General features: G+C 37.2%; 1 protein-coding gene across 1 annotated transcript in view; it reads left to right on the top strand.

Moving 5' to 3' along the window:
- SYT10 (synaptotagmin 10) overlaps positions 1-23,445 on the top strand; it is a 115,821-nt gene that overhangs the window by 39,394 nt on the left and 52,982 nt on the right. Inside the window, exon 3 of the mRNA XM_005887440.2 lies at positions 16,121-16,688. Coding sequence (XP_005887502.1) covers positions 16,121-16,688 — 568 coding nt within the window. The remainder of the gene's footprint in view (positions 1-16,120; positions 16,689-23,445) is intronic.

Genomic DNA, 23,445 nt, shown 5'->3' with positions numbered 1-23,445 from the left:
TGGTTCCAAATAGGAAAAGTAGTACGTCAAGGCTGTATATCGTCACCCTGCTTATTTAACTTATACGCAGAGTACATCATGAGAAATGGGGGCTGGAAGAAGCACAAGCTGGAATCAAGATTGCTGAGAGAAATATCAATAACCTCAGATATGCAGATGACACCACCCTTATGACAGAAAGTGAAGAGGAACTAAAAAGCCTCTTGATAAAAGTGAAAGTGGAAAGTGAAAAAGTTGGCTTAAAGCTCAACATTCAGAAAACAAAGATCATGCATCTGGTCCCATCACTTCATGGGAAATAGATGGGGAAACAGTGCAAACAGTGTCAGACTTCATTTTTTTGGGCTCCAAAATCACTGCAGATGGTGACTGCAGCCATGAAATTAAAAGACGCTTACTCCTTGGAAGGAAAGTTACGTCCAACATAGATAGCATATTCAAAAGCAGAGACATTACTTTGCCAACAAAGGTCCTTCTAGTCAAGGCTATGGTTTTTCCAGTGGTCATGTATGGATGTGAGAGTTGAACTGTGAAGAAGGCTGAGCTCCAAAGAATTGATGCTTTTTAACTGTGGTGTTGGAGAAGATGCTTGAGAGTCCCTTGGACTGCAAGGAGATCCAACCAGTCCATTCTGAAGGAGATCAGCCCTGGGATTTCTTTGGAAGGAATGATGCTAAAGCTGAAACTCCAGTACTTTGGCCATCTCATGCAAAGAGTTGACTCATTGGAAAAGACCCTGATGCTGGGAGGGATTGGGGGCAGGAGGAGAAGGGGACGATAGAGGACGAAATGGCTGGATGGCATCACTTACTCGATAGGCTGAGTCTGAGTGAACTCCGCGAGTTGGTGAGGGACAGGGAGGCCTAGCGTGCTGCGATTCATGGGGTCTCAAAGAGTCGGACACGACTGAGTGACTGAATTGAACTTAACTGATTGTAATAGTAACATTGTTTCTGATAATAACGGTCTAATAATAGCAGTATTTCTCTGATTCCCAGACGTAACAACTAGTTTTACCCTAGGGACATTGTAAAAATCAAAAGCAATGAGGGTAAGTGATATTTTCTGCCAAACAATTGACTTCCTAATCTTACCTTCCTATCTCTCTAAATCAAAGATGCATTTATGCTTTCTGATATGACATACTTTTTGTGGATTTGGAAATCTATCAAGTTGAAAAACTGCAAGAGTCATGTTTACTACTAGGATTGAAAGAATATTCAATATATCTTTTGTAAAATTAAAAAAAAAGATTGTATCTATAAATAAACCATTCTGAGATAAATTCCAGTGAAATAGGTAAGAATAATTGTTAGTTCAGGGATGAGGAACTTTGGGGTAAGGAGGATGGATGAAAGTGTTATACTTTTCAAACTATTTAAATTTTATAACCTAGATGTGCTTCGTGTTATTATGTTGACAGGTTTTCCTGAGCACTGCATCCATTCACTTTTATGATCCAGTATGCATTAATTTAAATTTATTTATAGATAGTTAATTCTAAAATAATTATTCCATATGCTTCTTCTTTATAGGAAAAAATGCTTTAAGTTTATTTCATGTGGTTACATGATTATCATTACTATCAAAACTTCAAATTGTGGCCAAATATGATATTTAATAAAGCCTTAACATACTCAGAAATTTCAGGGTAAAAATATCCAATTAATCTACAAGACATTTTTAAAAAAATATTGATACTGTCTGTGACTATATATCAACTTAGTGTTCAGAATTATTCAAATTGTTTAGTGGATAAGTGCACCCCAAATAAAGACACTCAATTAATGAAGATAACTTGGGCTTCTCAGGTGATAATCTGCCTACCAATGCAGGAGACACAGAAATCGTGGGTTCATACCCTGGGTCAGGGAAATGTCTTGGAGTATAAAATGATAACGCACTCCAGTGTTCTTTCCTGGAAAATTCCATGGACAGAGTAGCCTGGCAGACTGCAGTCCATGGGGTTGCAAAGAGTTAGACACAACTGAATGACTGAGCATGTACAATAAGAATAACTTGCCTTTCTTTGCTCAGTTTTTTTTGGAAACCTCAGAAAAATAAAACACTATCTCCAAAAGATTATCTGTTGAATGTAAACATACAACTTATCCAATTATCACTAGCTAGCGGGGAAGCCTGGTGGGCTGCCGTTTATGGGGTCGCACAGAGTCGGACACGACTGAAGTGACTTAGCAGCAGCAGCAGCAGCAGGGGAGAATGAAAGAATACATACTGAGAACACATGTTTGAAGAATTGGTTTTGGATGCAGAATTGCTATCTAGAAATAAAATACAGTAAAGAGTGACAACACATCATTTTAGCACTAAATTTCTCAGTCAGTGAGTCACCGAGTCATGTATGACTCTTTGTGACCCCATGGACTGTAGCCCATGAGGCTCCGTCCATGGAATTTTCCAGGCAAGAATACTGGAGTGGGTTGCTATTTTATACTCCAGGAATTTCTCAGTAATTATAGGAAATTAAATCAGAAAAAAATCATTTTTTCTCTTAATCTTAAAAAATATAAAGATGGCATTGTACATATGTCTCATATTTTTTAAGAGAAAAAGTATAGTACAGATTCATAGTTTTTCTATAAGCTTGATATCATTGACCTCTTTGAATTTCCTTGTTTATGAGAGGTTGGGGAAGGAAGAAAATAAAATATCATTTTTGAGTGCTTGCAGTTTAGTCACCATGCCAGCATCCTTCCTGCTAATCCTCCACCAGCCTGCATGAAGTTATTATTAATTATCCCTATTGCTTCTGAGTTAACTGAAATCCAGAGAGGTTCTTAAAATTTCCTAAAGAAATGAAGCTGGTGAAAATTAGAACTCACGTTTATCCAGATTTATGTAACACATTTTTAGAGTTAAAGCCAAGAAGATATGGTTTTTTCACAATCAGATGTTACAAACAAGGACCTGCTGTATAGCACATGGAACTCTGTTCAGTGTTATGTAACAGCTTGGACAGGAAAGGAGTTTGGGGGAGAATGGATACATGTATATGTATGGCTGAGTCCCTTCACTATTAACCTGAAACTATCATGATATTGTTAATCAGCTCTACCCTATTACAAAATAAAAATAACAGGAAAAAAGATGGTTACAAAGTCCACTGAGGACAGGTAGCTTGGAGGTTGGAGAATGAGGGCATCTTCCTGCTCATTCTGCTCAGTTAGAAATGTGGAATTATATGTGGTTATCATGAATAGCTAGTCACGATTTTAATCTGTTTGACCTTGGGATGAATTTCTTGCAGAAAACTTGATTATTCTATTTCTCAAAACTCCCCATATATGTTAATTACTTCATCATACTAATTATCTTTATATAGAGAGGAAGGGGAAATTGATGTTTATTATACAGAGAGCTTGAGGGCACATTATTATAAATTGGATTATTCTGCTCAAATGCTAACTTTTCATTGAAGTCTAGCAATATCAGGAACCCTACCCCACCAACCCACACAGTAATTTAACTTTAATGCTTGGTTCCCTCCCCTTATTAGGATATCCCAGCTCTAGTCTGGTATCAGGACTCCCTTTTATTTGGCTTAGACAATAGATGACAAGCATCATAGTCTCTCAACTTTTAGTTGTCTCTATTTTTAAGTGACATCCTAAATAGTTAACAACATGCTAGAAACTATCGCATTTCTCAAGTTCTCATCTTCCTTTTCAAATATTTGGACATTTGACCCCATCAGCCTCCTGGCAGCCCAACAGACGTCTGTGTATTTCTTACTATTAACATTATTCTAGCATCTATCTTGATTGCTTTTTCATTCATCCAGTAGTCTTACTTAGTAGATATATTCAGTAGATATAACTTTTAAGTATGGTCAGGGTATTCTGCATACTGTATCTGATCTGCAACTCTAGGGAACTGAGAAAAACATCCACAACATAATGCAGAAAGATAAGAAACATAAGAAATTACAGTATTCAAAATTACAAGTACATACTGTGTGGTAGAAAATGTGGACTTAAGAGAATAGAAAAATCATTGCCAGCTGAGGCATGGATCTGAGGCCGAAGGAAACTAGAAATTCACATAAATGGCAATTCGAAGAGGGTATGAATTCCAGATGGAAACATTTTATATGGAAAGATACAGAATAGGAAATCTTGCTATGAAAACATCAGGTAAGTTACCTTGATCAGAAAATAGAGGTCAGTTGAGGGATAATTGAAGATAAAGTCAGTTGGAATTAAAGTCTGAGAAGGCCTTGAAATCATAGACAAAATGTTCAAGGTCTGTCCTGTCAAAAATATTTGTGTCAGAAGAATCTCTTGGTTAAAGAGCTGTGTTTTAGTGAACTTAATTTGACGACAGTTTGAGGGCAGGCTGTAGAAAAAGACATCTATTTTGAAAGTAATATATTAGTTCAGGCATGATAAAAATCAGGAAGTTGCAAACAACTGAATGAAAACTGAGAAAAGTTATAAAGGAAGAATCTAAGATTTCATAAAAAGTATTAAGTGACACTTCTGTCATTCCAAGTCTAGTCAAATCCTAGACTAAAAGCTTGACATTCAAACTTTTGATGTTTGATGTATGTGTCTGATGATGCCAAGCTGCCATTATAATGTTTTAGGTCCATATTGCCCCAAACATATAGCCCTGCCTTCTTAGGCAGAAAATCTGCTGATTTCACTTCTGCATTGCTCTTGAAACCTAGACAAAGCACTGTAGGAATTCAGGATATATTTGTTGGATTTAAAAAATCAGTAAATGAATTTGATGACTTCATCTTATCTATCCAAATGGGTCTTTCATGGTTACCAGTTAGAAAGGTCCTTGGTCTTTTTTATCATCTTCCTGTAGATCTCAACTTTGTTCTTCTGTGCTCATTTCCTTTGTCTAGAATGACAAACTGTTTTATTCACTATCAGATCTTTAAGGAAATAAATCTTTTCCTATCCAATTATCAGTTATTGTCCTTTAAAGTCATATCTACAGTCTAGCAATTGTTTATTGTCTTAATGTTGAGCTCTAGCTGATTGCCATACCTAATAGGATAACTTCTCAGAGAACCAGTGTGTATATAACCTACTTTAATGTGCTCTTTTTTTCCATCATTGAAAGACACTGAGAGTGTTAGTTGCTCAGTCATGTCTGACTCTTTGTGACCCCATGGACTATAGCCCGCCAGGCTCCTCTGTCCGTGGAGTTCTTCAGGAAAGTATACTGGAATGGGTACCCATTCCCTTCTCCAGAGGATTTTCCCAACCCGGTGATTGAACCCAGGACTCCTGCATTGCAGGTGGATCTTTACCATCTGTGTCACCAGGGGAGCCCCAATTTCCATCACTGGGTAAGTGCATAAAAAGCATCAAGTGACTGATTTTGATTGATTATATCTCCACTTTCCTCCTTTAAAGACATCATCAGCTGGTGAGATAATAATGATGGTTAATCCTAAGTCAACTCCCTAGGATGAGTATAAGGAACAATTTTCTATGCATTCATTGCTATTGTGAAATGAGGTGAATTGTAAGTGGCAAAATAATTTGTTGAGGATGAGAAAGTATGTTGGTTGATCACTTTTAGGATTCTAAGTACCTACTGAAAATAATTAAAGAAATCATTGACTTATATGTGCTGATGGATTTACATTAGCCATGGTTTCATAGAAAAGTAATTCTTAAAGTCATCACAAATAAAGTTAGAAAGAACACTCAGAAATAAATTATGCAAAAATATTTTAATTATATATAAAACTGAATTGTATAGTTTTCTTTAAGAGATTTTTTAAAAATTAAATCCTTCTCAAAAGATAGCAAAAGTTGCAATTTTCATTCCAAGATAGTGAACAGAGTGGGAAACAAGATGTTACGCAAATGAAGAATTTAGAAGATGTTTAACTGCTAGGATATCATGACCAGAACAATAGGAGAACCTCAGATCTGTTGTTGTTCACTCACTCAGTGTGCTCAACTCTTTGTGACTCCATGGACTGCAGCACATCAGACTTCCCTGTCCTTCACTATCTCACAGAGTTTACTCAAACTCATGTCCATTGAAATGATGATGCCATCCAACTATTTCATTGTCTGTCACCCTCTTCTCCTCCTGCCCTCAATATTTCCCAGCATCAGAGTCTTTTCCAATAAGTCAGCTCTTTGGCGTCAGGTGTCAAAGTATTGGAGGAAGCTTCAGTTTCAGCATCAGTCCTTCCAATGAAAATTCAAGGTGGGTTTACTTTAGAATTGACTGGTTTGATATCCTTGCTGTTCAAACGACTCTAAAGAGTCTTCTCCAGCACCATAATTCTAAAGCATCAATTCTTTGGTGCTCAGCCTCCTTTATGGTCTAACTCTGATACCCATACATGACTCCTGGAAAAACCATGGCTTTGACTATACAAACCTTTGTCGACAAAGTGATGTCTCTACTTTTAAATTTGCAGTCTAGGTTTGTCAAAGCTTTTCTTCAAAGGAACAAGCATCTTTGAACTTCATGGGTGCAGTCACCATCTGCAGTGATTTTGGAGCCAAATAAAATAAAGTCTGTCATTGTTTCCAATTTTCCCCCATCTATTTGCCATGCTCAGTGGTAAAGAATCCACCTGCAATGAAGGAGACCCGGGTTCAGTCCCTGTGTTAGGAAGATCCCCTGGAAAAGGAAATGGCAACCCACTCCAGTATTCTTGCCTGGAGAAGCCCATGGACCCAAGAGCCAGGTGGGCTGCAAAGAGGGTCGCAAAGAGTCAGACACAACTGAAGCAACTTTTCATGCACACACAATGGGAATGGATACCATGATCTTTGTTTTTTGAGTGTTGAGTTTTAAGCCAGTTTTTTCACTCTTCTCTTTCACCTTCAACAAGAGATTCTTTAGTTCCTCTTTGCTTTCTGCCATTAGGGTGGTGTCATATGCATATCTGAGGTTATTGATATTTCTCCTGGCAGTCTTGATTCCAGCTTGTGATTCTTCCAGCCCAGTATTTTGCATAATGTACTCTGCATATAAGGTAAATAAGGCATATCTAGTTCCTTGAAATAACAATTCATGAAATATACTGTACAGATGCTTGAGGTGGTTAAATAATCTCCTTTAGGAAACATATGCTTTTGGTATATAATCTAACTTTTGAAATGGAGTGGCTCTTCGAACCAAGGTCAGAGATAAAACCTTATAAGGTATAAAAACTAGGAGATTTTGTTTAATGATACTGATAAATATTATCTCCTCTTTATAAGCACCAATTATAAATTGGCTAGGGCTTCCCTGGTAGCTCAGCTGGTAAAGAATCTGATTGTAATGCAGGAGACTCCTGTTCAATTCCTGGGTCAGGAAGATCTTCTAGAGAAGGGAGAGGCTACCCACTCCAGGATTCTTGGGCTTCCCTGGTGGCTCAGATGGTAAAGAATCTGCCTGCAATGTGGGAGACCTGGGTTCAGTCCCTGGGTTGGGAAGATCCCCTGGAGGAAGGCATGGCAACCCACTCCAGTATTCTTACCTGGAGAGTTGCTATGGACAGAGGAGCCTGGAGGGCTACAGTCAGTGGGGTTGCAAAGAGTTGGATGTGACTGAGTGACTAAGCACAGTGCAGCACATAAATTGGTTAGGCCCACTTCTTCATAGTACAAATAATTCTTGGGAAGTTGACTTTTATTAGTCATAAGATCTTTTAGTAATCATTTGATATGAACTCCAACAGATATTTCCTGAATCCCAGCTTGTGATTATTATGAAATTCATAAAAAGATCAATGAAACTTATTTTCTGCTATTATAAAGAATACTAGTGGAAGTGTTGGGGAATGGTAGATAAATCTGAAGATAGGATATTTCAATACACTCTTTGCAGTATGCTCAAGGAGATGTGAAGGTACAGAAGGAGGGCCCCAGAGTGGTAGGTAAATTCATTTGAAGGATTTTAACACTTTCCTTCAAATCCTAGCTGAGCTCACTAGAAGAGAGGCTCATGATAGACATCAACATACTTAAAATTAAGGGACAGCCTAAGTAACATGTTTAGCATAGAAAGTTAAAGCTAAAATACATAATTATAAGGTCAAAAGACCTTATAGGGGATGTAGCAATACCAAACAAAATATTCTTGGTTTTATTATTGTGATAAGATGTTATTGTAAGATTTTTTTAAATTTAGGCTTTTATATTGCTTCATTCTTTTAATATAAAATATTATGTTTTCAGAACTTTATTTGTAGATAAAAAACTACCAAGAAAAATTTCCCAACCTAATTACTTCATATGCATTCCTTTAAATATATGATACATCAAAAGCAATTGCTTATCATCTCTTGTTTTGATTTATAAACATTTTTTAACATGATAAAAGGTCAGGGACAAGTATTTTCTGAATACCATAATTCATCTTATTAATTTCTATTAAAGAACAAATTTCCTTGAACAGAATAAAGATAAGTTACTCAAATTAATTTTAACCATTATATCACATAATTGAAAGAAAAACAGTTTTTCTCTCCAAACAGCTTTTATTATTATTGGATTGTTAGTCATATAGCTAAAGTTTTCACGGAAAATTTTAACTTATTTATTCAACAATATTTACAGAGCAGGGCTTCCCTAATGGCTCAGGGGTAAAGAATCCACCTTCCAATGCTGGAGACTTGAGTTTGATCCCTTGGTCAGGAACATACTGTGGAATAGGAAATGGCAACCCACTCCAGTCTTCTTGCATTCTTGCCTGGAAACTCCCATGGACAGAGGAGCCTGTTGGCTACAGTCCATGGGGTTGCAAAAGAATCAGACATGACTTAGCAACTAAACAACACCAACAACGGTATGTGCATCTCTGTGTATGTGTGTGTATTCAGTTCCATTCAGTTGCTCACTTGTGTCCGATTCTGTGACCCCATGGACTGCAGCACTCCAGACTTCCTGGTCTATCACCAACTCCCAGACCTCACTCAAACACATGTCCATCGAGTCGGTGATGCCATGCAACCATCTCATCCTCTGTCATCCCCTTCTCCTCCTGCCCTCAATCTTTCCCAGCATCAGGATCTTTTCCAAAGAGTCAATTCTTCACATAAGATGGCCAAAGTATTGGAGTTTCAGCTTCAGCATCAGTCCTTCCAATAAATATTCAGGACTTATTTCCTTTAGGCCTGACTGTTTGGATCTCCGTGCAGTCCAAGGGACTCTCAAGAGTCTTCTCCAACACCACAGTTCAAAAGCATCAATTCTTCCGCGCTCAGTTTTCTTTATAGTCCAATTCTCACATCCATACATGACTACTGGAAAAACCATAGCTTTGACTATATGGACCTTTGTCAGCAAAGTAATGTCTTCATTTTTAAATATACTATCCAGGCTGGTTGTAGCTTTTCTTCTGAAGAGCAACTGTCTTTTAATCTCATGGCTGCAGTCACCATTTGCAGTTATTTTGGAGCCAAAGAAAATAAAGTCTGACACTGTTTCCATTGTTTTCCCATCTTTGCCATGAAGTGATGGGACCAGATGTCATGATCTTAGTTCTCTGAATGTTGAGTTTTAAGTCAACTTTTTCACTCTCCTCTTTCGCTTTCATCAAGAAGCTCTTTAGTTCTTCACTTTCTGCCATAAGGGTGGTGTCATCTGTGTATCTGAGGTTATTGATATTTCTCCCAGAAATCTTGATTCCAGCTTGTGCTTCATCCAGTCTGGCATTTTGCATGATGCACTCTGCATATAAGTTAAATAATGAGGGTGACAATATGCAACTTTGATGTACTCCTTTCCCTATTTGGAACCAGTCTGTTGCTCCATGTCTGATTCCAAATGTTGCTTCTTGACCTGCATGCAGATTTCTCAGGAGGGCAGTAAGGTGGCCTGCTATTCCCCTCACTTGAAGAATCTTCCACAGTTTGTTGTGATCCAGAGGAACCAGAGATCAAATTGCCAACATCCACTGGATCATGGAAAAAGCAAGAGAGTTCCAGAAAAACATCTGTTTCTGCTTTATTGACTAATCCAAAGCCTTTGACTGTGTGGATCACAATAAACTGTGGAAAATTCTGAAAGAGATGGGATTACCAGACCATCTGACCTGTGTCCTGAGAAATCTGTATGCAGGTCAGGAAACAACAGTTAGAACTGGACATGGAACAACAGACTGGTTCCAAATCGGGAAAGGAGTAGGTCAAGTCTGTATATTGTCACCCTGCTTATTTAATTTATATGCAGAGTACATAATGAGAAATGCTGGGCTTTAGGAAGCACAAACTGGAATCAAGATTGCTGGGAAAAATATCAATAACCTCAGATATGCAGATGACACCACCCTCATGGCAGAAAGAGAAAAACTAAAGAACCTCTTGATGAAAGTTAAAGAGGAGAGTGAAAAAGTTGGCTTAAAGCTCAAAATTCAGAAAACTAACATCATGACATCCAGTCCCATCACTTCATGGCAAGTAGATAGGGAAACAGTGGAAACAGTGACTGGCTTTATTTTTTCTGGGCTCCAGAATCACTGCAGATGGTGATTGCAGCCATGAAATTAAAAGACACTTACTCCTTGGAAGGAAAGTTATGACCAACCTAGATAGCATATTGAAAAACAGAGATATTACTTTGCCAACAAAGGTCCATCTATTCAAGGCTATGGTTTTTCCAGTGGTCGTGTATGGATGTGAGAGTTGGACTATAAAGAAAGCTGAACACTGAAGAATTGATGCTTTTGAACTGTGGTGTTGGAGAAGACTATTGAGAGTCCCTTGGACTGCAAGGAGATCCAACCAGTCCATTCTGAAGGAGATCAGTCCTGGGTGTTCATTGGAAAGACTGATGTTGAAGCTGAAACTCCAGTACTTTGGCCACTTGGTGTGAAAAGCTGACTCACTAGAAAAGACCCTGATGCTGGGAAGGGTTGAGGGCAGGAGGAGAAGGGGACAACAGAGGATGAGATGGTTGGTTAGCATCACTGACTCAATGGACATGGGTTTGGGTGGACTCCTGGAGTTGGTGATGGACAGGGAGGCCTGGCGTGCTGCAGCTCATGGGGTCGCAAAGGGTCGGACAATACTGAGTGACTTAACTGAACTGAGTCTTCAACAGTATGTAAACTGAGAAGTTCCACATGCTCAAGGTGGATTTAGAAAAGGCAAAGGGACCAAAGATCAAATTGCCAACATCCACTGGATCATAGAAAAAGCAAGCAAATTCCAGGAAAACATCTACTTCTCCTTCACTGACTACAATAAAGCCTTTCACTGTGTGGATCACAACAGACTGTGGAAAATTCTTAAAGAAATGAGAATAAAAGACCACTTACCTACCTCCTGAGCAACTTGTATGCAGGCCAGGAAGCAACAGTTAGAACCAGACATGGTACAATGGACTGGTTGACAATTGTGACAGGAGTGCATGAAGGTTGTATATTGTCACCCTACTTATTTAACGGATACACAGAGTACCTGATGTGAAATGCCAGGCTGGAATTAGGGTTTTTGGGAGAAATATCAATAACCTCAGATATGTAGATGACACCACCATAATGGCAGAAAGCTAAATGGAACTAAAGGGCCTCAATGAAAGTGAAAGAGGAGAGCAAAAATGCTGACTTAAAACTTAAAACATTTAGAAAACTAAGATCATGGCATCTAGTCCCATCACTTCATGGCAAATAAATGGGCAAAACATGGAAACAGTGACATACTTTATTTTCTTGGGCTCCAAAATCTCTGCGGATAGTGACTTCAGTAATAAAATTCAAAGATGTTTGCTCCTTGGAAGAAAAGCTATGACAAACCTAGACAGCATATTATCATGTAAGAAACGAGTTGCCAGTCCAGGTTCGATACACGATACTGGATGCTTGGGGCTAGTGCACTGGGACGACCCAGAGGGATGGTATGGGGAGGGAGGAGGGAGGAGGGTTCAGGATGGGGAACACATGTATACCTGTGGCATATTCATTTTGATATTTGGCAAAACTAATACAATTATGTAAAGTTTAAAAATAAAATTAAAAAAAAAAAAAAGCAGAGACATCTCTTTGCTGACAAAGTCCCAATTGTCAAAGCTATGGTTTTTCTAATAGTCATGTACAGGTATGAAAGTTGGACCAAAAAAGGCTGAGCACTGAAGAATTAATGCTTTCAAATTGTGGTGCTGGAGAAGATTCTTGAGTTCCTTGAATAGCAAGGAGATCAAACCAGTCAATCCTAAAGGAAATCAACTCAGAATATTTCCTTGGAGGACTGATGCTGAAGCTGCAGCTCCAACACTTCAGCCACCTGAATCAAAGACCTGACTCACTGGAAAAGACTCTGATGGTGGGAAATATTGACAGCAGGAGGATATGGAGGTGACAGAGAATGAGATAGTTAGATGGCATCATCAACTCAATGGACATGAATTTGAGCAAGCTCCAGGTGTTGGTGATGGACAGGGAAGCCTGGTGTGCTACAGTCCATGGGGTCACAAAAAGTTGGACACGACTGAGTGACTGAACTGAAAGTACTCACAATAAGTGTTAATGGGAATATGATCTGGTTTTTTTTTTAATATAAATTTATTTTATTTTTTTTTTTAATTTAAATTTATTTATTTTAATTGGAGGCTAATTACTTTACAATGTTGTGGATATGATCTGTTGACTTGAACTTTTTAGAGCCTGGAGTGGTGTATTCAGGGGGATTGATGTGAAAGTGGTAATAGAAGACAAGAAAGAAGGGTGGTGTGCAGTTATGTTGTGTCTTCTATGGCTGCTGCACCAGCCAGGAGAGAATAAACAGGTCTGAAGTTCCTAGACTCCTCACATTTTCTTCCAGTCTCTTATCTCTCACCTTGCTTACTGTGGTTTCAGCGAACAGTGTGTACAGTGAGATACAGCAAGACAACTGGCGCTGTGAGCAGGATGAAGAACAATACATTGTAAGAGACATGGGTTTGATACCTGGGTCGGGATTCCCTGGAGAGGAAATGGCAACCTACACCAGTATCCTTGCCTGGAGAACCCCATGGACAGAGGATCCTGGTGGGTGACAGCCCATAGGTTCTCAAAGAACCGGACATGACTGAAGCAACTGAGCAGCAGAATGGCAGCATGGATGAAGAAAATAAAGCTCAAAATGTGAAGTGACTTGTCCAAAGTTGCTCACTTCATAGGAAGGCTGGGACCAAACTACTGTCTGATTTCAAGTGCAGCATTTTAAAAATCTCATCCCAGTGTAATCCTATTCAAGTGCTTTTGCTTGGATAGTGGGAAATATTGGCATGGTTTCCAGTGTGATTCCAGGACTCTACTCACATGTCACCCAAAGAGATTCTGTCCATATGTATTCAACTTCTGGTCTCTGATTTTGTTTGAAAGAAAAGAACTGTTGGTAAAATAATATTTTAAAATTGCTGTATTAATACATTTGTTCCTGTGACATTATGTAATATTGACTATAATTAGTAGCTACCCTCGGATGTTCCAGGTAAGGTGGATAGAACTTTTCCTTCTCCATCAGGAGGAGTATATATGTGGTGTCTTCCTAGGTTTGAAGGTTAAGAGTGGGGTCTGTAGCAGTCTAATGGCCTGTACTTTAATTGGTTGGATATTTGTGTGAGACTAAATAGCCACTTACCACTGTCATTCCAAAGGAGAAAAAAAAAATGCAATAAGGTAAAGAAGATCTGTGTTGTCATGACAGTACTTTAACATTGTAATAATTAAAGCTTCTCCTAGCTGACTAGCTAAACTCTGACTTAGAACAGGCACTATTTACTCTATAATTAGGGTACTGGCTTACTAGAATGAAAATCTTACTACTTTTTGATTCTTGTTAGAAGGGGCTTACAGCTGCACAGTTATAGTCAGTGACATAAGAAATAAATTATTGATTTTTTAGGGGGAGGATAGACGGAGAAGGCAATGGCACCCCACTCCAGTACTCTTGTCTGGAAAATCCCATGGATGGAGGAGCCTGGAAGGCTACAGTCCATGGGGTCGCTGAGGGTCGGACATGACTGAGCGACTTCACTTTTACTTTTCACTTTCATGCATTGGAGAAGGAAATGGCAACCCACTCCAGTGTTATTGCCTGGAGAATCCCAGGGACAGGGGAGCCTGGTGGGCTGCCGTCTATGGTGTTGCACAGAGTCAGACACGACTGAAGTGACTTAGCAGCAGCAGGGGGAGGACAGAAGATTAAATTTTATTGAAAAGCATAGGGAGGTGAAATCATGGGTCAACTTATAAAAAATAAGAAAAAAATTTTTGTGGGGTTTTTTGCTTGCAAAAAAAAATTAAATTGCTGCATAAGTGAAAGTGAGTTTGGCAGAAACATTAGATTGTTTAGTTAAGTATTCCAAGTCTCTTAAGAATGTTGAATGTATAAAGTGGGATATACTAGATCTATTTAATAATTCACAGCAATATATACTACCTGTATTCCTTTTAAAATTCTTATTATTTCCTGATGATTTGTGACCCTAATTTAAGCCCCTGATCTTATATATCAGGAATAGAGTCAAGATTAAAATGCATTTTATAGCGTATTCAACACGTTAAAATGGGATCAGTCTGAGGAAGCAGATCACTTCAAGCTTGCAGTCAGTCAGTAAAGACTTTTATATTTATACTCAAATACTGAAACTAAAATATTGAATTATTTTAGTTTTGAATTCAGTATAGTTTAATTAGGAGCAAATTCCCTCATCTGAGATAAAGTAGTCCTAGTTTGTTTTTGTATAGAAATATTTTTTAAATTATGATCAACTGGAAAAAGATATAATGACATGAGTAAAGGATTTTGATATAAGCGCTGGAGAGCTATTGAGTGTAAGAGAGAGCTGAAAGAAGGAAAGCCAAACTGAAGGCTACTGTAGAAAGCAAAGTATGAGGTGATGAGAATCTGGACTGAATAGCAATGGAAATGAAGCAGAATGGGCAATTATATGAGCTGTCTCAAAGCAGCAGATCAACAGGACTTAGAAAGTTGAGCAAAGCCCATGAATTAAAGAAAAGATGATTCAAAGCATACTGCAGGATTCCAAGCATAAGTGATTGAGAAAACTGTTAGACCTGTTATAAGAGATTATAGAAGAGATAACAGATTTGAAAGCAAAATAGAGAAAATAATGAATTTGCTTGACTTTGGGGCAAAATTAGGACATTTGTTTAGAAATCCCTCTTGAAGACAAAGAGATATGGAACTAAATTTTTGTCTATATGAGATATATCTATATCTCAGGAAACTCTGGGAATCATCAGATTTAAGATAGTAATTATAGCTCAGGAACTGATTATTAGTCTAGTGCAGTGACTGAAAAAAGAACAGAAAACCTGGAACTAGACCTTAAGGAAATACATAAGTTGACATGGCTCATGCTAGAAATCATGCAGAAAGTATAAAAGAATCAGATCTTAATGCAAGTCACAGTTAGGTGACGATTAGTAAGCTGATATATATATATATAAAATGTTTTGGAAATGTTGATGAGATAAACAGTAACTGAGTATATGAAATTCAGTTTGAATTTTAAGAACTATTATTTAACCCCAAATTCTAAAATTCTGCAATCTTTCAATCCTTAAGAGTTTCTGAAGCCACTCTATGTTGAAAAAAGTAAAATGTCCTCATTTTGGCTGTCATAATTATATATATTTTGAAAAGTAAAAATTAATTTGGTTAAATGTTAGAAATAACACAGTGTAAGAGCATGTGGACGTATGTCTTTAATATTGACACTAAAATGGAAATTCATAGGACCAAAATATCCAGATGAAAAGAAACCAGTCATCTGAATGATTTGTTTGCATAATGTTTAAATCTTGATGCACGCAGGTAATTGATAACATTTATAACATTTTGTGTAATATTGAACTTTTTTGGTAATCCTCTTTCTTTGTAATTGTGCTTATGATGGTAAGTAAAAATACCAAGAACTTGTAAATTGTGCATTTGTGTGTTTTAGGTGTTTCTATAATTTTAGGAGATTTTTTCTTTGAATACTTCATCCCTGGTTTTTCAAAAGTACTGTGTGTATATGTGTGTGTGTGTGTGTGTCCATCTGTTTATTGCTGTCGATAGATTACTTCATTATCATGGGTGTGAGGAAGAGTTTTTATGCCACTTTATGTAACATTATTATCAAAACAATCTGCTTAAATGATTTTTTGTGTGTATATATATATATGTATACAGACACAATTCCTTCAGAAGACACCTACCAAGGCAAATGCAGGTTTCCAGTGTTGATTTTGGCATGGGCACAGAACCCATTTTACAAAGAGGAGAAACAACAACCAGCATTGGGAGAATAAAACCAGAGCTCTACAAACAGAAATCAGTGGACTCTGAGGACAACAGGAAAGAAGATGTCAAAACCTGTGGAAAGCTTAATTTCACCCTCCAGTATGACTATGAAAATGAACTTCTAGTGGTGAAAATTATCAAAGCCTTAGATCTCCCTGCTAAAGACTTCATCGGAACTTCTGATCCTTATGTGAAGATGTATCTTCTTCCAGATAGGAAAAAGAAATTTCAGACTCGTGTGCACAGAAAGACTTTAAATCCTCTGTTTGATGAAACTTTTCAGTTTCCTGTAGCATATGATCAACTAAGCAACAGAAAATTACATTTCAGTGTGTATGATTTTGACAGATTTTCTAGACATGACATGATTGGGGAAGTGATTTTTGATAATTTGTTTGAAGCCTCTGATCTCTCCAGAGAAGCCACAGTATGGAAAGATATTCATTGTGCTACCACAGTAAGTTATAATAACACCAATGTATTCCTTTTATTTGACCTGCAGTGATATATAAAACTAATTTTTACCCAGATTAGTTTAAAAATTTAGGGAAATTTTGTCCTAAATACCTGCAGTGTATGAATTATGTATGTACATACATAATTCAGGCACTTAACACTAGGTAATATTAGTTACTGTGTACATAAAAAATCTTTTCTTTTAATGTCTAACCTTTGTTTCTACACTTCTTGTTTTGAGGAAGTTCATTACTTCACCATACTGGACAGTTCTTATAATTTGCCAAAAGTAGTAGGCCTTTCACTTGTAAAATATTTATCTTTAACTTATTCTCTACAGTCAATTTCCAAATAGTTATTATTGATTTTAATTTTTTAAGACTATTTCATTCCTCAGATTTAACCTAAAATGTACTTTGATGCCATTTGGAAAGGCCTTGATTGAGCTTAAAGCAGCCCACTCCTTCAGAAGCTTTTGTGGAATTTGTAAAATTATACTATTTGAAATGGCAAATAATGAGGAAGTGATTCTTTACATTCAGTTGAGTTCAGTTCAGTCACTCACTTGTGTCTGACTCTTTGCAACCCCATGGACTGCAGCACCCCAGGCCTCCCTGTCCATCACCAAATCCCGGAGATTACCCAAATTCATGTCCATTGAGTTGGTGATGCCATCCAACCATCTCATCCTCTGTTGTTCCCTTCTCCTCCTGCCCTCAATCTTTCCCAGCATCAGGGTCTTCTCAAATGAGTCAGCTCTTTGCATCTGGTGGCCAAAGTATTGGAGTTTCAGCTTCAACATCAGTCCTTCCAATGAACACTCAGGACTGATCTCCTTTAGGATGGACTGGTTGGATGTCCTTGCAGTCCAAGGGACTCTCAAGAGTTTTCTCCAACACCACAGTTCAAAAGCATCAATTCTTTGGTGCTCAGCCTTCTTCACAGTCCAACTCTCACATCCATACACGACCACTGGAAAAACCATAGCCTTGACTAGATGGACCTTTGCTGACAAAGTAATGTCTCTGCTTTTTAATACGCTGTCTAGGTTGTCATAACTTTCCTTCCAAGGAGTAAGTGTCTTTTAATTTAATGGCAGAAATCACCATCTGCAGTGATTTGGGAGCCCAAAATAATAAAGTCAGCCACTGTTTCCACTGTTTCCCCATCTATTTGCCATGAGGTGATGGGACTGAATGCCATGATCTTAGTTTTCTGAATGTTGAGCTTTTTTTTTTTTTTTTTTAGGAACAAAATTTTATTTAAAATAGCATAAAAATACATAAGATTAAATTTTACTAAAGACATGTACACTGAAAACTATAAGATATTTCTAACAGGAATTAAGATCTAAATAAATGAAAAGCCATTCTATTTCATAAATTAGAAAGTTTAATATTTTAACATGACAATTTACAAGTTAGATGCAATCCTTATGAAAATCCAAATGAAAGACAAGCTAATCCTAAAGTTCATATGTAATTGCAAGGAATCCTGAATAGCTATCAGTTCAGTTCAGTTCAGTCACTCAGTCATGTCCAACTCTTTGCGACCCCATGAATTGCAGCATGCCAGGCCTCCCTGTCCATCACCATCTCCCGGAGTTCACTCAGACTCATGTCCATTGAGTCGGTGATGCCATCCAGCCATCTCATCCTCAGTTGTCCCCTTCTCTTCCTGCCCACAATCCCTCCCAGCATCAGTCTTTTCCAATGAGTCAACTCTTCACATGAGGTGGCCAAAGTACTGGAGTTTCAGGAGATCCAACCAATCCATTCTAAAGGAGATTTCTTTGGAAGGAATGATGCTAAAGCTGAATGTTGAGCTTTAAGTCAACTTTTTCACTCTCCTCTTTCACTTTCATCAAGAGGCTTTTTAGTTCTTCTTCACTTTCTGCCATAAGGGTGGTGTCATCTGCTTATCTGAGGTTATTGATATTTCTTCTGGCAATCTTGATTCCAGCTTGTGCTTCATCCAGCCCAGCATTTCTCATTATGTATTCTGCATATAAGTTAAATAAGCAGGGTGACAATATACAGCCTTGATGTACTCCTTTTCCTATTTGGAACCAGTCTGTTGTTCCATGTCCAACTGTTGCTTCCTGACCTGCATACAGATTTCTTGGAGGCAGGTCAGGTGGTCTGGTATTCCCATCTCTTTCAGAATTTTCCACAGTTTATTGGGATCCACACAGTCAAAGGCTTTGGCATAGTCAGTAAAACAGAAATGTTTTTCTGGAACTCTCTTGCTTTTCCATGATCCAGTGGATGTTGGCAATTTGATCTCTGGTTTCTCTGCCTTTTCTAAAACCAGCTTGAACATCTGGAAGTTCACAGTTCATGTATTGTCGAAGCCTGGCTTGAAAAATTTTGAGCATTATTTTACTAGTATGTGAGATGAGTGCAATTGTATGGTAGTTTGTGTGTTCTTTGGCATTGCTTTCTTAGGGATTGGAATGAAAACTGACCTTTTCCATTCCTGTGGTCACTGCTGAGTTTTCCAAATTTGTTGGCATATTGAGTGAGCACTTTCACAGCATCATCTTTTAGGATTTGAAATAACTAAACTGGAATTGTTTACATTAGAACTTGTCTTTTTCATTGTAAAATGATTTTTATGATTATAAAATAATTTAATATAAAAATTTGAAAAATAGAATAAAAATATGCAATTAAATAGCCTATAATGCCATCAATTAATATGTAAAAACTTGGCATATTGCTATTTGTTTTTCTATAAATGTTTGTAAGTAATTAAAGTCAATATAAGTTTAAACTTTTCCATGCTTTTTTTCAGATGATGTTTGTTTTAGTACATGATGTTCAAGATATGATCCATTTTCCCCAGTGAGTCTTTTATTGTTGAACATATAAATTAGGCATAAATTTGTTTATACTAAAAATTGTTGCATTCTTTTTACAGAAATTTCTTTTATATTCAAGAATATTTGTCCAGAATAGAACTGGAGAACCAGAATTAGTGAACTGGTCTCCTAGGAGGTTAGATTGCTAATTTTTTTCATTTATTATTAAATGAAGGTATTTAATTTTTTACTGCCAGGCTGTCTTTATGTATTTAACATCTTTTATAAAAGTTTTACCACAAATTATAAACTTAAAAAAGTTGAAGTTTTAGACAGAGACAGAAGTTATTTAAAAAATAAGAAAACTGTTAAATTTGAAATAGCTCCTTTTGTAGCACACTAGTATTTGAGGTCAACACATTTCCATTATAAATTATACAGATAAATTAAATAAAATTTTATATTGTCAGTTTATTGCATTACATCATCAAAACATTTTAGCTTTTGGGTTTTTATTTCATCGTCTCCACTGTGATTCTCTATTAAGGAACAAACTAGATTATATTTCAAAGGAACATTGGAACTTTTTGATTTCATATAATTTTTTACCTTATTACTTATATTCCTACAGGAATAACAATGGTGAAGAGGGAGTTTTTACTGTTTTAAACATATGACATATTCTAGAATTATAAAATGCAGATAACAATTAATTGTTGGGTTATTTCTCTTGATTCTCCAATCTTATTCCTTCTTTTATTTATTCAGCAACTATTTGCTGATTACCTACTCTGTGTTTGACATACTCTGAGTACTAGGAATGTGAAAAATGTTACCATAAAAAATTGTTTGACATACATTCTGTTCATATATTTGGGATCAGAGGTAGGTAACTCCTAAATGAAGTATAAAAATTAGCATAATTTTATAGGTGACTGATAGTGGATTTTCTTTTTAACATTTATATGTTATTTATATGTTCCATAATTGGTCCTTAAAAACATAGTAAGGATTCCTCATGGAAGCTTCAATTTTTGACTGTTTATAGAACATAAACTGTTTTTTGGTGAACATAAATGAACTCCTCAGTTTTATTTTTACTTCTCCCATATGATTCAGGTATTACTTTTTTATTTCTCTTGTAAAACCTACCACAAATATAATGTCTTAACACAAATTTATCACGTCATACTTCTGTAGGTTAGAAGTCCAACATAGGTCTTATTGGACTGATCAAGGTGTTGGCAGGACTCTGCTCCTTTCTAGAGGCTCTAGGGGTGAGGCATTTCTTGCCTTTTCCAGATTTTAGCAGTCACAGGAATTCCTTTGTGTTGATTGAGCCCATGTGAGCAATCAAGGATAAGCTTCCCATCCCAAGGTTTATAATCTTAATCATATCTGCGAAGTCCTTTTTTGCCATGTAGGTAACATACTCAGGTCTTGTAATTAGGATGCAGCCATCTTTAAGGATGCCTTTATTTTGTCTGCCATGGCTATAGATATTTTCATTTCAGTATTCTGGATATAAAAGGAAGTATGAGAATAATAATGTGTATTATTAAATTATTCTAGTCAAATGACGTTTCCCTTTAACTGGAACACCGAGCCATGCACTGTTCTAGATACTACTTATGACTTTTTTGTTGTGAAGATAGTGATGAAACTCAAGTTTCTTGAATATGGAACCAAAGTTCTCAGTATGCACTAGTATCATCTTTTAGGTTAATGTAGTATTTAACTAAAAATTCTCTTCAGCTTTTGAGAAATTATTAAGCATTTTTATATCCTCAGATTAATAAAAATGAAAAGAAGAACGAATTGAAATTTGCTTAAGAAATTGTCTTTTCCTACTCACACATCTTTAATTTTAAAAAATTCACACAGAAACTATAGAGTTTTCTAGAAAGAAGGAGAAAGGAATGAAATAGTAATGTAGTCATATGCCCTCACTAAACACTTGTTGAATAATTAACTTAGCATATTTTCATATAAGGTCAGTAAAAGAATGTATGTTAGTACAAACCTCCCAGAGGGGGGAAAAACAATGCGATGAAGTACTTTATTGATATGTTTGTTTATATTTGTTGCCATTAACTACTTTCTGTAGACAAAAAAATTTAAAAATTATTGAGTGTGTAGCACAAATTCATATGTGAAATAAGCCAGAAATATTAATATTTTAAATTTATTGTTAATCCTATCAGGTTGAAAAAAGAGACACATATCAGGTACAAATGTATTACTAATTATTTCTATACAAGTAGGATTAACATTTTTATCAGGAATTAGCAGGTTTTTAAAATTTAAATTGATTTATTTTAATTGGAGGAAAATTACTTTACAACATTGTATTGGTTTTGCCATACATCAACACGAATCTGCCACGAGTGTACATGTGTTCCCCATCCTGAACCCCTCCCTCCTCCCTCCCCATACCATCCCTCTGGGTCATCCCAGTGCACCAGCCCCAAGCATCCTGTATCATGCATTGAACCTGGACTGGTGATTCGTTTCTTATATGATATTATACATATTTCAATGCCATTCTCCCAAATCATCCCACCCTCGCCCTCTCCCACAAAGTCCAAAAGACTGTTTTATACATCTATGTCTCTTTTGCTCTCTCACATAGAGGGTTATCGTTACCATCTTTCTAAATTCCGTATATATGCGTTAGTATACTGTATTGGTGTTTTTCTTTCTGACTTATTTCACTCTGTATAATAGGCTCCAGTTTCATCCACCTCATTAGAACTGATTCAAATGTATTCTTTTTAATGGCTGAGTAATACTCCATTGTGTATATGTACCACAGCTTTCTTATCCATTCATCTGCTGGTGGATATCTAGGTTGCTTCCATGTCCTGGCTATTATAAACAGTGCTGCAATGAACACTGGGGTACACGTGTCTCTTTCAATTCTGGTTTCCTTGGTGTGTAGGGTTTTTTTAAAATTTCAGGTTGAATGACTAAGAAAACAGTAAAGTTGTATCTTTATTTTGTGCAAAAAATTAGTTATCACTTTAGAGCTCGTCTCATTGCATGTTAAAAATATGATAAGCCAATTAGCGCTTCACCTAACATAGAAATATCTCCAATGTAGGAAAAAAATCACATTGAAGGACAGTATATATACTATACCTCTACTTCTAAAATGGGAAAGAAAAATATATATTCGCATTGAGTTATATATGCAATAAAGGTCTTTATAAGGAGACATAAAATTTTAGTACTAGCAGGAGGAGAAGGGGACGACAGAGGATGAGATGGCTGGATGGCATCACTGACTCGATGGACGTGAGTCTGAGTGAACTCCGGGAATTGGTGATGGACAGGGAGGCCTGGCGTGCTGCGATTCATGGGGTCGCAAAGAGTCAGACACGACTGAGCGACTGATCTGATCTGATTGCATGTGTCCTTCGTAGCTCAACTGATGAAGAATCTGCCTGTAATGCAGGAGGCCCTAGTTGGATTCCTGGGTCAGGAAGATCCCCTGGAGAAGGGACAGGTTACCCACTCCAGTATGCTTGGGCTTCCCCGGTGGCTCAGACAGCAGAGAATGCAGTGCGGAAGATCTGGGTTCAATCCCCAGGTTGGGAAGATCCTCTGGAGGAGTGCATGATAACCCACTCCAGTATTCTTTCCTGGAGAATCTTATGGACAGAGGATCCTGGTGGGCTATAGTCCATAAGGTCGCAAAGAGTCAGAAACAACTGAATCAACTTAACATGCATGCAGGCAATGTGCTTAGCTGCCCAGTCGTGTTGGACTCTTTGTGACCCGATGGACTGTAGCACATCAGAGTCCTCTGTCCATGAGATTCTCCAGGAAAAAATACTGGGGTGGGTTGCCATGCCTTCCTCCAGGGGATCTTTCTGACTCAGGGATGGAACCTGCATCTCTCTCTTACATCTCTTGCATTGGCAACTGGGTTCTTTATAACTAGAAACACCTA

This window comes from Bos mutus, chromosome 5 (genome assembly GCF_027580195.1).
Source record: "Bos mutus isolate GX-2022 chromosome 5, NWIPB_WYAK_1.1, whole genome shotgun sequence".
Lineage (NCBI taxonomy): Eukaryota > Metazoa > Chordata > Mammalia > Artiodactyla > Bovidae > Bos > Bos mutus.
Note: the sequence above shows the minus strand (reverse complement) of the source record. Positions and strands in the feature narration are given on the sequence as shown.